This window comes from Salmo trutta, chromosome 30 (genome assembly GCF_901001165.1).
Source record: "Salmo trutta chromosome 30, fSalTru1.1, whole genome shotgun sequence".
Classification (NCBI taxonomy): domain Eukaryota; kingdom Metazoa; phylum Chordata; class Actinopteri; order Salmoniformes; family Salmonidae; genus Salmo; species Salmo trutta.
This window is the reverse complement of record NC_042986.1, coordinates 855,001-869,589: the sequence shown is the minus strand read 5'-3', so window position 1 is coordinate 869,589 and position 14,589 is coordinate 855,001. Positions and strand designations below refer to the sequence as shown.

Genomic DNA, 14,589 nt, shown 5'->3' with positions numbered 1-14,589 from the left:
CTGAGTAGCCTTCCATCAGCCTACAAAAGGTTGCACCTTTGCAGAAAACTGCGTTAGCTCACAGCTGTCAATGAGTAGCTCGCAAGTAGATGGTGAGAAATAATCAGTAGGCTTAATATTATATGATCTGTGAAATAATTGTTCTCCCAAAGTGGAGAAAAAACAAAAATAAACATCATGCTGTTCTCCCTAAATTCCCTTTTCCCTCTGCCTCACTCACTCAATTGCGTTCTGACCACTCCGTCTACACATGAGTCCTGAGTGCGGACACACAAGCTCCCATTGGGCCTACATAAATACATGCCTATAAAAACGTATCTGATGGGATACACAAGCTACATTCCTTGCCAAATGACAGTTTTATCATAAATTCAAAATTAACTGGTTGATTAAAGTAGGGAGATATGTGTTCCAACAACGAGCTGCAGTTTTGGAATAATTGTGTCCCGTCTATTTTCCTCTTAGGCTACTTTGAGAACTGCTAGTGCAATTTAGAATTGGTTAGCCTAGGGATAGGCTATAACCATGTCTCCACGTCTTCCCTGTGGCTCAGTTGGTAGAGCATGGTGTGTGCAATGCCAGGGTTGTGGGTTCGAATCCCACGGGGGGCCAGTACAAAAAAAATGCATGTATTCATTGCTGTAAGTCGCTCTGGATAAGAGCGTCTGCTAAATGACTAAAATGTAAATGTAAAATGTAACCACCCTAAATATAGACAGGTTCCACACTGAAAATATGCAAAAAAACATTTGTTTGATAAATACAGAGCGTATTTTCATCAGAATCATTAGGCCTACTAATCAAACAGATGTGGCCGTAATTCATCACCATGCAGTGTTCAATGTGGAATTGTCCATTTTAGAAAATTCCAAACAGGCAGAATAAACTCAATTGAGGGTCTGTATATCGAAAAGACAGATTTTAGGTTTTTAAATCAGATATATATTTGTTCAACTCGCAAAATTGAGCACCGTTTCAAATGATCAAACTTTGAGAATAACTCTTTCGTTTGGAAAAGTATTATTAGATTTTTTCTGTTATATTACATGTTTTTTATAAATTAGGTGTGGTTTGACTGATAAGGGCTCTGGAAATAAGATTGTCTGCTAAATGAACAAAAAAGGGCTATGTCATTGCACGGCCATAGGCTTCTACAAGCATGCGCCACTGCGGAGGTTACTGCTTTTTTTATATTGTGTTTCACGATATAATATAACCAGTTGATATTAAGGTTTCAATAAATCAATCATAAATGTGTATATATATATGGGGCATTTTAGTACCGTAAATTCCGGACTATAAGCCGCAACTTTTTTCCCACGCTTTGAACATCGCGGCTTAAACAATGACGCGGCTAATATATGGATTTTTCACGCTTTCAAAACAAATTTCCCCAAAAAACACATTCTGTGACATGCTCAGTTTTTTGGCGGCATGAAGCTTTCATTAGACCAATGAAATTGCCGAACGGGTTAAGGTCAAACAACTTTTTTTGTTTACGTTTTAGATTAAATCGAGCGCTCTCAAACTTCCCATCATTCTGATTACGGTAGTCATTTGGTCACCCTTATGGCAAAGACACGGAGAAATGCAGCTTTCAAGTTGAAGGCGATTGATCTGGCTGTTGGAAAAGGAAATAGAGCTGCTGTACGGGAGCTTGGTCTTAATGAGTCGATGATAAGACGTTGGAAACGGCAGCGTGAGGAATTGACTCAGCAGCGTGAGGAATTTTACATTTTTTGTTACAAGCCATGTTTCATTAAGCCTATTTATTTTTGTTACAAGCTGTGTTTCGTTAAAGCCTATTTATTTTTGTTACAAGCCGTTTTTCGTTAAAGCCTGTGTAAAGTTCATTTGTTTCAATGTACCGGTAGGCACCTGCGGCTTATAGACATGTGCGGCTTATTTATTTTCAAAATAAAAATTACAAAAAATTCAGTTGGTGCGGCTTATATTCAGGTGCGCTTAGTAGTCCGGAAATTATGGTAATTAGGATTTGTTATCTGTAATGGTTATGATAACAACAGTGTTGTCATATAGATAAATATTGTTTTTCTGGCCTAGATTTTTTTTGGGGTACTCGAGTTCAATATAATTTGTGGCAAAACCTAAAAATAAAAAAGATATATTTGTACCACCACTTTAAGACAGTCAGGTGCCCATGACTATACTGTAGGTACAATCGACCTGGGCCCTCAGGTTAGAAGGGTGAATGACCAGCAGGAGACAGGGATACTGAACACGTGTTTACCATTGCCATGCCCAAAACAGACACAGTGTGGATATCTCAAGTTAGAATTCAGCCTTTTTAGTGATTGAACCTAAAGTAATGAAAATAAGTGACTTTCTCTCTTTCTATCTCTCTGTAGGTCAGTAGTCACTTGGAGCCCTCCCAGTCTCTGAGTCTACAGCAGCCTCCTCCCCCTCCCTCTCCTCCTCCCCAACCCCAGTACAGTGTGGCCGAGCAGGACAAGCAGCTCCTCTTCTCTGATTTCGAGGACCTCAGTGTCTCATTCCAAAACCTCTATAAGTCTGTCTTTCAGCAGTCCTTCAACCAGCAAGGTGGGTCAGTACTCTGAAGCAGACCGGGGGTTGAAATAGTGTTTTAGATGAGCCTGCTTGGTGTGACAGATGGGTGCATTTTGCAACCAAGCAAGCTCTATCAAAACGTCTTTAAAGCGTTTGAAAGAAAACAAGCACATGCACAGCTAACGTCATACCCAGTTGATGAGAAAACAGTATGGCAAACACTAGTGGGAATGATTACCTTGTGCTTTTAGCTAACCTAGAAAATAATCTCCTACACCGCAGATTGGACACATATGTTAAACAGTAATAAAAGCATTTGTGTGTATTCCTCTTTTGTACTTGCATATACAAATAATAAATTGTGCCACATATCTACAATCGTTGCGTTACTCGGTCAAACGAGCAAGGCGAATTTGGAGAAAAACAAAACATTGTATTGACACTTGAGTGGAGAAGTGCAGTGGCTGTGGGAGTAGCTTTGAAACTTGCTAATTAGATTGTGAAGCTTCTCTGTAATTGCTTCCTATTGGGTCAACAGCCTTCCTCCTGCTTGTATTACGATCCACCTTTTTAACCCCAGACATGGACACGCTCTGTCGATCGTCTCACTGTTGCCTGAAATCAACCTTTGAAAATAATGTTTTGTACAAGTCGCAGGAACGAGCTGAATTGTGTACAGCTATACAATTATGAAATATCAAAACTTAAATATACATCACTCCAAGAATATATAACACTGACACATTCTGGGGAGCATTGAAACCCAATGGCTGGAATGGCACTGCAACGATAGCGCTCCATCCTGCAGTGTATAAGGTCCAAGCCCCTTTTTTTATGAATTGGCAGTTTGCTGTAATCCCACCATACAATATGGGCAAATTTATCATGCAAAGAACACACAGTGAGGTCCGAAAGTAGTTGACACATTTTGTGGTTGTTTTGGCTCTGTACTCCAGTTGCTTGGCTACCCAAACTCCTTGCTCGGGCCAAACGCTACACTACGCCCATGGACATAAGTTTCTTCTCCGCAATGAGTATGCCTCACAGGGGATTTCTAGAATGGAAATCCTTTCGAGATCTGATTGGTCCCAGAAACTGATGGGTTGGGCCAGAGCCATAACACACGTGGCTAAAGCAGCATTTTGAATGTTTATCATTGGCTTTGATACTCTGGTTAGAGATCATCCAATCGCTGATTACTTTTTTTTGTACAACACCCTTTATTTTGACTCAACCACAAATAACTTAAATGATGGCAGTCTCAGACTGAAGTATGTAGCGAATGATAGAGCAGAGGATAAATTCAGTTTGAGTTGTCAGGTAAGTACTCCAGCACTTTGGATTTTAGATGATACAATGACTGAGGTTAAAGGCCCAGTGCAGTCACAAAATGTCTTATATACTTCCACACTGAGGTTGGAATGATACTGTGAAATTTTGAAAATGCCCTTTTTTAGTCTAAGAGCTGTTTGAAAAGACCACCTGCAATTTCAGCCTGTTGTGGTGGGATGGAGTTTTGCCCTGCCTGGTGACATCACCTGGTGGTAAATTAGTTAAAAGACCAATAAGAGAGTTCCAAACCTCTCTGCCAATAACAGCTAGATTTCCATCCCCACTCAAACCCACTCCCAGAGAGTACTAGCAATAATTTTGCATGAGAAATTGATCTTCGCTAAGAAGCAATTTTTGTTTTTTGACCATTTTAATTTGAAACAAATCAGAGTAAGGTACTTAATAGTTACCCAGAAATGATTTGATATTGAGATAGAAACATCTGCATTGGACCTTTTTAAAGTGCAGACTTTCAGCCTTAATTTGAGGGTATTTTTTATCCATATCAGGTGACTCGTTTATAAATTACAGCACTTTTTTTGTACATAGTCCCCCCCCCATTTTAGGGAACAAAGTATTTGGACAAATCCACGTATGTGTATTAAAGTAGTCAACGTTTTTAGTATTTGGTCCAATATTCCTAGCACGCAATGACTATACATCAAGCTGGTGACTACACACTTGTTGGATGCATTTGCAGTTTGTTTTGGTTGTGTTTCACAGGGTGCATTGATCAATTCATTGAAAACTTCAGCTTTGGCTTGCTTATATAGAGCGATACTACCTGTTTTCTGAAGTGAGTGCACGAGGGAAGTTCGTAACGTGGCTTGAGCACTTTCACGAGATGCTGAAACACCCTATTCTCAACCACCGAGAATGGGGGCATATCCGTGGCTATAAACCAAAGACTGTAAAAGATATAAACATAGCCTACCTATCGCTCTTGTGATTTATTTGGCTCGGTCAGAATCAGCTGCCAAGGGCTGCTTGAATGAAGATGGGAGACGATGCTGTGTTGCTTTACGTTTCCGTCTGGCTCCGGCGTAAATGTATTAACAGCTGCATTGGCTATTTCTCATTGAGCGTGGCGACATACTGTTAACGTTTTATCCACAACTCTGTCCACCAGCGTTGTAATCTAATGGGAAACCAAAATGTGGGGATTTAAAGGATGATGGCGGATCCTCCAATTCTGGTTTATTGACCCCACCACTCGCCATCGCACAGAACTAGTTCCCGGTTGCGCCTCAAAAAAGGGCAGTTTGAAGTGCGCCTGAAATGTTTGTTTTTTTCAGCTTAGATTTACTCCAGCTTAGATTTACTCCAGCGGCATAGGTCTACAACACAGCGTAAGCATAGCCTATAGGCCTAGTGTTTTAATTTTGTTCATATATTTTTTTTATGTGCTTATTGGGTTTCACAGTGCTGACCAAACCGAGGTCTCCGATACGGTACAAATATGTGTACCGTTACACCCCTAGCGTTAATGTGTATTCATTTAAGGAGGCAACTATTTATGCTTTGCTCGGTTTGGTGAAATTTAGTCGAGTTAAATAAATCGCCTCCTTAATATTATATACATTTAAATGTTACAAATTAAATCATGCTGCCAGATTAAAATTAGGTTTATGGTATTTTTTGCACCGATCTGTGCACTTTTGTGTGAAGAAAATGTCGCTCTGTGTTCCATTCTATTTTAAGATTAAATTCCATTAAACCATCCGAATGAAATCCCTCTGGTTTGCTTCAGTATTATTTATTAGAGACAACATCTCTGCAGCTGTCAGTCACATGCTGCACTGTAGTAGCATAGTAGCATTTATTTTGTTGTGGCAAACAAGAAAATATATATAAATATGAACATAGTGTTAAAGCTGGAATCCTTAATGGTGAAACTGCCATGTCTGTTTGCGATTTTACAACAAAGACGTTACTGCAAACAACAAACACTGAAGAAAAAAAAGGAGAGTCAAGGAAAATGCATAAGCAAAATGATTTACAGGTAGGCAGAATGGTTAGTTAATTGTCTGTGTGTGTGTGGTTGGCCCTGCAGGTATCACGGGTATGCCCAGTGAATTGAGCCAGCAGCCGCGGACATCGTGCTCCTATCAGCACTCCCCCTGTGTGGGCAGCAGTGGCAGTGCCCACAGCCACCAACACAACCATGGTCACGTTCATAACCACCCACCTCTCTCGCAGCACCTCTCTCCCCACGTGACGCACAACCAACATCAACCTCATCCGAACACTCAACATGGGCAACACCCTCAACACAGCCAGCACCCCAACAGTGGGCAGCAGTCCCAGCACCATACTGGCCAACGACCAGAGATGACCTGCACTAACACTTGTAAGACACGACAGTACAGTGCACACTACTGTACTGTCAGAGAGCAAACAAGCCCAAACGATGGACAGCAGAGTGCCTCTGACTAGACTATTGGCCATAGTTTTCCATTAATTTCCAGCCTATTCTATATGTTGAATCATCAGCGCAAACAACCACCACTTGTCGTCACCCAGCAGGTGGTCGCTATAACATACCGTAGCGACAGCAAGCGATAGGACGGTCACGCTCTGCTTTTAGCTGTTCATAGTTGCGGTGTGTCTGGAGTTACAGGCAGGCCTCAGGAACAGTGACTATCCTTAAATGCTAGTCCCTTACTATATGTAGCATTGATATCTACATGCTCTGCATGGATTCCATTATATTCATTGTTGGGGAAGCTACTCTGAAAATATAGTTTATCAAGCTACCAATTACTTCACACTGGAAAAAGTTAAACTACACTAAAGCTACCCCTAAGAAAAATATTGTTTACTTTTAAAAAGTAGTTCACTACGTCAAATGTATTTATATAGCCCTTCTTACATCAGCTGATATCTCAGTGCTGTACAGAAACCCAGCCTAAAACCCCAAACAGCAAGCAATGCAGGTGTAGAAGCACGGTGGCTCGGAAAAACTCCCTAGAAAGGCCAAAACCTAGAGAGGAACCAGCCAGTCCTCTTCTGGCTGTGCCGGGTGGAGATTATAACAGAACATTGCCAAGATGTTCAAATGTTCATAAATGACCATGTTACGAATCCCTTTGGCCCAGCGGTCTAGGGGGGATGGATACGAGACCCGTAACATAAATCATGCAAATTATATTCGTGACAAGTAACAGTGAGAACCAAAAACCACAGACAACTGAAATCTACCGTCAAACTCAAAAGGTTTATTTTAAAAACACACGGTAAAGGGGTGTGAGAAAAGGGGCTGAGCTGGACCCAAGCAAAGAAACAATTATCAAAAACACCCCTAAGCTAGACTAGCCTATTTCCACAACAGCTAGCTAACTAACCAAAAATACAGAGGGTGGTCCGCTCAGTTCTAACTAGGGTACTTAGACACAGTATTCCTACTGGTAATGTATGCCCATGGGCGACTTGTCTTGGTACCCCCTTTTCCCACCAAACAAACAAACAGTCAAACAACAAAACAATACTCACAGGACAAATGTGACATGTAGTTGTAAAAACAAAAGAGATCAATACAGAGATAGAGAGAGGGGGACACAGAGCGAGAGATTGAGAATGAACACAAAGATTGATCTCACAGAGAGATAATGAACACAGAGTGATAATGAGCTAGCGAGATAATGAGCTGGGGAGAAAACAACTGACTGGGTTTTTAAACCAAGGGAAAGGGACTGTGATAGGTTGAGGGAAAAGGAACAGGTGTCTTCTGATTGGGGACTGATTGATGACTGATTGGGGAGTGATGATTGTCACCTGTGGGGAGGGGAAGGAGAGAAAAGAAATACAAATACAGGATACACACTACCTGTATCCGTAACAGACCAGCATGGTCAAATAATAATAATCACAGTAGTTGTCGAGGGTGCAACAAGTCAGCACCTCAAGAGTAAATGTCAGTTGGCTTTTCATAGCCGATCATGGAGAGTATCTCTACCGCTCCTGCTGTCTCTAGAGAGTTGAAAACAGCAGGTCTGGGACAGGTAGCATGTCCGGTGAACAGGTCAGGGTTCCATAGCCGCAGGCAGAACAGTTGAAACTGGAGCAGCAGCACGGCCAGGTGGACTGGGGACAGCAAGGAGTCATCATGCCAGGTAGTCCTGAGGCATGGTCCTAGGGCTCAGGTCCTCAGAGAGAGAGAGAGAGAGAGAGAATTAGAGAGAGCATACTTAAATCCAAACTACTTTGTGAAAAATGGTCATATCAAAATCTGAAATGTCAGACTATAAATTGCAAGAACAGATCACTTTGGGATCATATGTTAACAGAATGTGTAATTTAGCCTATTAAACACAAACTGTTTAAAGTGAGAATTAAGCAGGTCTGATACAGAAAAAGGAAATTCTACATTGCCCATATTTTCATTTTTTTGTGCAAAAACAGTAGTGTAGCTCTAGTAGTTATCTACACTGCTACATGGTAAAACAGCAGTGTGTAGTTCCAGTAGTTAGCTACACCGCTACATGGTCAAAAAAAAGTAATTTACTGAAAACAGGACCTAGATTTGAATTTAGTTGAACTACCATCAAGCTACTGCACAATGTAGTTTAATTACAAGTTGAACGAAATGTAGTTCCATACTCTCCAACACTGATTATATTACAGTAGCTTGTGAAAGTATTCACCCCCTTGGCATTTTTCCTATTCTGTTGCCTTACAACCTGGAATTAAAATTGCTTTTTGGGGGGGGTTTGTATCATTTGATTTACACAACATGCCTTTTTATTGTGAAACAGACAAGAAATAAGACAAAACAGGAAACTTGAGCGTGCATAACTATTCATGAATACATATGCATGCACCACTTTTCAGTTGACATTTTTTTGAAACAAGTAATTTTTTCCATTTCACTTCACCAATTTTGACTATTTTGTGTATGTCCATTACATGAAATTCAAATAAAAATCCATTTAAATTACAGGTTGTAATGCAACAAAATAGGAAAAACGCCAAGGGGGATGAATACTTTTGCAAGGCACTGTAGCTATGTCGTTTGTTTTTCTGCTACTCCTCAAAGCGCATTACGCTCTGTGAAGCTGACAAACTCGGAGACAGGCGTTTCTGAACCTCGCCGACGCTCTTTCATTTGCCTAGACTTTGTTTTTCCTGTGCCTCTACACTGTGCTTTCGGCTCAGAGAAAAGCCCTATACAAATAGACGCTCCATTATCTGGGTTAGTTCTCCCTCCACAGTGGCTGGGATGAATAAAAGCAATCCCCGTCTTTGATCCACAGCTTCAAATGTGTTGCCATTTGGGTTTGTGATGAAAGGCAGAAAATCTTTCCTCTTCACTAATGTCTGTGATGTGAAAAAACAACATCTTGTGGTCAAAAGCATCACTGCATCTGACTCAAACATGACATTACTTCTGTTGGTCCTTGACTGTCACTCTGTTGATTACAGCACTGTGCTCTTGTCAACATTTCCCAAACCTCGTCCCTGGGGTAATTGCAACAATGTTATAGAGAGCTGGCTGGTGGACAAGACTAACATTTCCCCTACCGTTACTTAGCTGGGTCTTCCTGCCTGGCCCGTTTAGCTCTATTACCCACTCCCCCTACCTGAAATAATTTGTCTTAGAAGAAATTGGGAGGAATCACTGCAGGTTGTGTGTGTGTGTGTGTGTGTGTGTGTGTGTGTGTGTGTGTGTGTGTGTGTGTGTGTGTGTCTGCCTGCCTGCACAGGTCTGTCCGCCAACTGGTACCCCAACCTGGACTGGCTGAAGGAAAGCTGTCGCATTGCCAGCAGCTACAATTGGGCTGACGTGGACCTCTCTCCATTCCAAGGTAACACGGACTTGCATTATCCTAAAGTGAAGAAACGGTGGTAACACTTTCTTTGGACCACCATGTGTATAATGCTCTTATAACGTCTTCTATCACACGCATAGTAATAATAATAATGCACTGAATTTATAACTCACTTTTCATTGAAAAACTATCAAAGTCCTACAGTGAATGCATTACAATAAATAAAAACAAGACATAGACAAAGGACACAACTAGGCAGGGCATCTTACACAAAGAACATAGCTGACGGTACAAGGGGCAAGGACAAGGAACACAGCAATATCTAATGGAAGGCCTTCCTAACGAGGAGGGTTTTAAGGAGTCTGTGATGCCTTCAGGTGGTTCGAGAGTGCATTCCAGAGGCGGGGGCGGTCGAGCAGAAAGCCGATTTGTATTTTTTTATTTTATTTCTTTATTTTTTTCTCCCATGGAGCAAAGCTTGAACGTAGAGGAGCAGGCTATCGCTCTGAGATTACAGGTGGGGTTATGGGATACGAGCAATTCTTTGAGCTATGGAGGGGCATTGTCATGGATAGGACGTTATTGTAAATAAGAATTTGTTCTTAACTGACTTGCCTAGTTAAATAAAGGTAAAAAAAATATATAATTATGCAATGTCAGCAGAAGGGTTTTGAACTTGATTCTGATTGAGACGGGGAGCCAGTCCAGAGATGCTTTGTCTCCTAAAGGCTGGACTACTGTAACACACTCTTCATCGGGATCACTGCCAGGAGTCTCCAAAAGCTCCAGTATATTCAGAACAGTGCTGCCAGGATCCTGATGAGTGCATGAACACCACTTCGCCCCCATCCTGGCATCTAAAGACATGGATGATCTTCTCAGCATCAGACGGAGTAAGGGTGCGACGGTGTTTGGCAATGTTATTAAGGTGAAAGAATTATGCTTTGCACAGATGTTTTATGTGCTCGTCGAAGGTCAGAGAGGAGTCGAGCTTAACACCCAGATTTTAAACTGAGGATGAGATCAATGTTCTGGCCTGCAATGGTGAGGTAGGTTATGGGTGAGTGCTGGACCGCATGTACAGTAGCTTATTGTTGGCACTAGTCAGAGGTTCCATGTGTAGCAACGTGAAGTGGGAGATCTCTAATCAATGCAACAGAGTTAAAATTATGGTATTAAGTTAGCTAAATGGAAGGAGTATGCTACAATGAGCAACCGACAGGTAGGCTGTTTAATCTGAATGGAGTTGCTGTAGACAAGGATAGGGAGCGCAGCCAAATAGCCTCAACTAGCCTAGCTTCTTTACATTGATTTGAGTAACCGGGTATCCGAAAATGTTGTATTATATTATTTGAATAGTGAAATTATTTCAAATTGCTATCCCTATTCAAGGCAGGTGTTCAGACAGGCACACGCAGCAGAGGGACTTGGGGCAGTTTTTACATACAGCTGAGTGTCATCGGCATAGCAGTGGAATGAAATTCCATGCCGGCTGATGACACGGCCAAGGGGTAGCATATACAGAATGAACAGGATGGGTCCAAAAATTGATCCTTGTGGGACACCGCAGTTGACAGGGTGGGTCTGGGACCTGGACCCACCTAGCGAGGCATATTCTGTTCTGACGGAGAGGTATGAGCAGAACCAACTCAGGGCGGGACCATCGTCCCGGAGGCGTTCGAGGAGGATAGTGGTATTGAACGCTTCACTCAGACTGGAATTTCTCAAACAGGTTGTTTCGATTGGGATGATCCTGGAGCTGTACGGCAACCACACTTTCCAACACCCTGGAGAGGTTCACAATGTTGACATCAGCAAACTGCTCGCCCACACAACACCATACATGCTGTCTACCATCTGCCCGGTACAGTTGAAACCGGGATTCATCTGTGAAGAGCACACTTCACGAGCATGCCAGTGGCCATCAAAGGTGAGCATTTGCCCACTGAAGTCTATTACGATGCCGAACTGCAGTCAGGTCAAGACCCTGGTGAGGATGACAAGCACTCAGATGAGCTTCCCTTAGATGGTTTCTGATGGTTTGTGCAGAAATTCTTCGCTTGTGCGAACCAACAGTTTCATCAGCTGTCTGGGTGGCTGGTCTCAAGCCGGATGTGGAGGTCCTGGGCTGGCATGGTTACACATGGTCTGCGGTTGTGAGGCCGGTTGGACGTACATTCAAATTCTCTAAAACTACGTTGGAGGTGGCTTATTGTAGAGAAATTAACATGACATTTTCTGGCAACAGCTCTGGTGGAGCTGGAGATTCCTATCCCTTTTATTGTCCCCAGCACAAGGTGCAGCTGTGTAATGATCATGCTTTTTGACCAGCTTCTTGATATGCCACACCTATCAGGTGGATGGATTATCTTGGCAAAGGAGAAACAGGGATGTAAACAAATTTGTGTACAAAAGTTGAGGAATAAGCTTTTTGTGCATATAAAAAAATGTCTGGGGTCTTTTATTTCAGCTCATGAGACATTACTTTTGTTTTTGTTCAGTTGTTTTTTCTCCATTTTCTCAATCGCAACTTTGACACTGAAAGTATGATAGATAATGACAGTCTTAACTTCAATGTGAATTGTCTAAGTGTATTTTGATATTGTACTAAACAAAGTACAAGGATGTGAATGGGCTAAATTAGAAACTACAGGTTTGGATCAAATACAACACAGAAAGAAACACTTGTATTTTGGTGTATTGTGGTGGCAGCATCATGCTATGAGTATGATTGTCATGTGCAGGTGAGGGAAAGGAGACTAGGAGAAGAGGAAACCACTAAGGACTAGTGAAATGAGAACGACCCCCTGTCTGTGTATATCTATGACAGGACTGAAGGAGAGCATGAGGCAGGCGGAGCTGAACAACTGGTCCCTGGACCTGGCCCAGATGGCAGACCTATGCTCCTCCATCAACCAGTTCTTCACGCGCACCGGGATCATCCCACCACAGGGGCCACCCCTGCCCGCCTGCCACAGCCCCATGCACACCAGCAAGCCCAGCCAGCACATCAACACGGGTCAGTGGCCATTAGGATGGAGTTGCCTCACTAGACACTGATTTAAGTTCAGTTTTGCGTTTTCCCCTATGGTAACTGTTAGGGTTGAGGACGGTAGCTGATCCTAGGTCTATGCCTAAGGGCAACCTCTAACGTGCGTCCCATAGATCTGAAAGGGTTGGATTGCTTAAAACGAAGTCTCCTTTTACTGATCTTATCACAGTCCATAGATCAGTGGAGTTGAGGTAAGAACTGAATGACTGTTGCTTCCTGTTGGATGTCTTCATCTCCTGTAGGTAATCTGTACATGGACTCCAGACAGAACATGTCTTCAATGATGGGACCCCCGGGTTACCCCCACATGCCCCCCATGAGCAATGCAGGCTCCACGGTGACAGGTACTACTGCTAACTACTCAGACCCTCTTAAGTGTGTGTGTGTGTGTGTGTGTGCGTCCAGCTGCCTTACACGTCTACCTCCATTCTCAGGGCACCATGACCAGATGAACCAGCAGCACATGATGCCACCCGGGCACTACCAGATGAGGAGGCTGGCGACCAACGACATCCAGGACGACTTTGACTGGGACGCCATCGTTTAGAATCACCCTGAAGAGAGGAAGAAAAGTAGGGATAGAGAGAGGGTGTGAGAAGAGTGGAAACGACCACCTGCCCTGAAAAAAGAGACATTCCAGAAGAGGAATATCAATCCCATGATCTTGGTCTTTTTATACGAGAGTAAAGAGAGTGACTTTGAAGACAATCATACACAGAGGGAGACTAGTCAACGTTTGCCAGTAGACAAGTTGGATGGTCACATTTGAGGAAAAAAAAAACACTTTTGGAATGGTTTGCATTGTCTCGTCTCAGTGTTCCGAGTGCCAACAGTTTTACAAGTGTCGGTGAAGTATATATTTTTTTATTCATGCTTCTATTCTCGTTTCTTTCAACTGAAGACTGAAAGTGGAAGCTTGGGTTTGTGATTCACAATAACTTTTTTCAAAGGACGTCCGCCTGCCACTAAGCTGAAAGGAATGGGCGTGGATGAAAAAGATGGTGCCATTATACAAATGAACAAGACTCAAAGTGATTCATTTTTGTTCCATTGCTACACAAACGTCTGGCATCTTGCCAGTTAGTCCGGACAGTATTGCAACTCCTTGTCCCTCAATGTAGCTCCCCTCACCTATCTGACAGGAGTGATCCATGGAAGGATACTTTCGCCACTTCCAAGAAATAGTTAGTTCGAAATTTGAGGGAAGACCAGATAAGGATGCTCATTCTAACAAGTGTCTGATCTCTTTGACTGACTCAAACAATGCCAACTGTATGGAATTGAGCACCATCTTGTGGTTGCAGGCTTATATTGCAGAGGGAATTGACTGTATTTGGTCAGAGGAGAAATCGCATTACACCAGACCTCGGTTCGAATGCTTTTTGAAATCATTCAAATTCTTTGAGCATTTGTTTCAGCCAGATGGGCGGGGCTTGCACTTTAAGCACGGTTCTATTGGTTCCATCGCAAAAGGCATGCTCAATGAAGCACAGCTGAAGTTTTATATAGAATTTGAACCCAGGTCTGAATTGCACCCTTACATAGACATTAAGGATTTGAAATAAAAAATGTAACTTGCTTTAACTTTCAATGGTTTGATGAATAAAAATCTTCCAGTGTAGCAGTTATTTTGTGCTTTGTATGTCACCACTTTCTTAACGCTGTGCTCATTAAAAAAATGGTGACGCTGGGCCAATGCTATGTATGTATCGCCTGTCAATCCCTTACTGGTGGTGTTATGGTGTCTACAGTTTTATCTATCTCGGTGTCTGTGCCTGTGTGAGAGTGTGCAAGTATGTGTTAGCGTTCATCAGGACTGTCCTGTTAGTAACTCCATGGTACGAAGCCCTCAGGGTCCCTGTTTCCTCTGTTATTTCAGAATAATGCATAACCCCTATTTCCTTTTTT

General features: G+C 42.4%; 1 protein-coding gene across 4 annotated transcripts in view; it reads left to right on the top strand.

Annotated features, from left to right (window-relative positions):
- LOC115168930 (forkhead box protein J3) overlaps nucleotides 1-14,589 on the top strand; it is a 97,766-nt gene that overhangs the window by 81,690 nt on the left and 1,487 nt on the right. For 3 of the 4 annotated variants that reach the window (XM_029724453.1, XM_029724454.1, XM_029724455.1), the window contains 6 exons: nucleotides 2,370-2,562; nucleotides 5,915-6,211; nucleotides 9,564-9,665; nucleotides 12,460-12,648; nucleotides 12,924-13,025; nucleotides 13,116-14,589. The exon at nucleotides 13,116-14,589 is cut by the window's right edge and continues 1,487 nt beyond it. In XM_029724453.1, the coding sequence (XP_029580313.1) occupies nucleotides 2,370-2,562; nucleotides 5,915-6,211; nucleotides 9,564-9,665; nucleotides 12,460-12,648; nucleotides 12,924-13,025; nucleotides 13,116-13,228 (996 nt within the window). In that variant the 3' untranslated portion in view covers nucleotides 13,229-14,589. The remainder of the gene's footprint in view (nucleotides 1-2,369; nucleotides 2,563-5,914; nucleotides 6,212-9,563; nucleotides 9,666-12,459; nucleotides 12,649-12,923; nucleotides 13,026-13,115) is intronic. The other variant, XM_029724457.1, reaches the window with a different exon arrangement.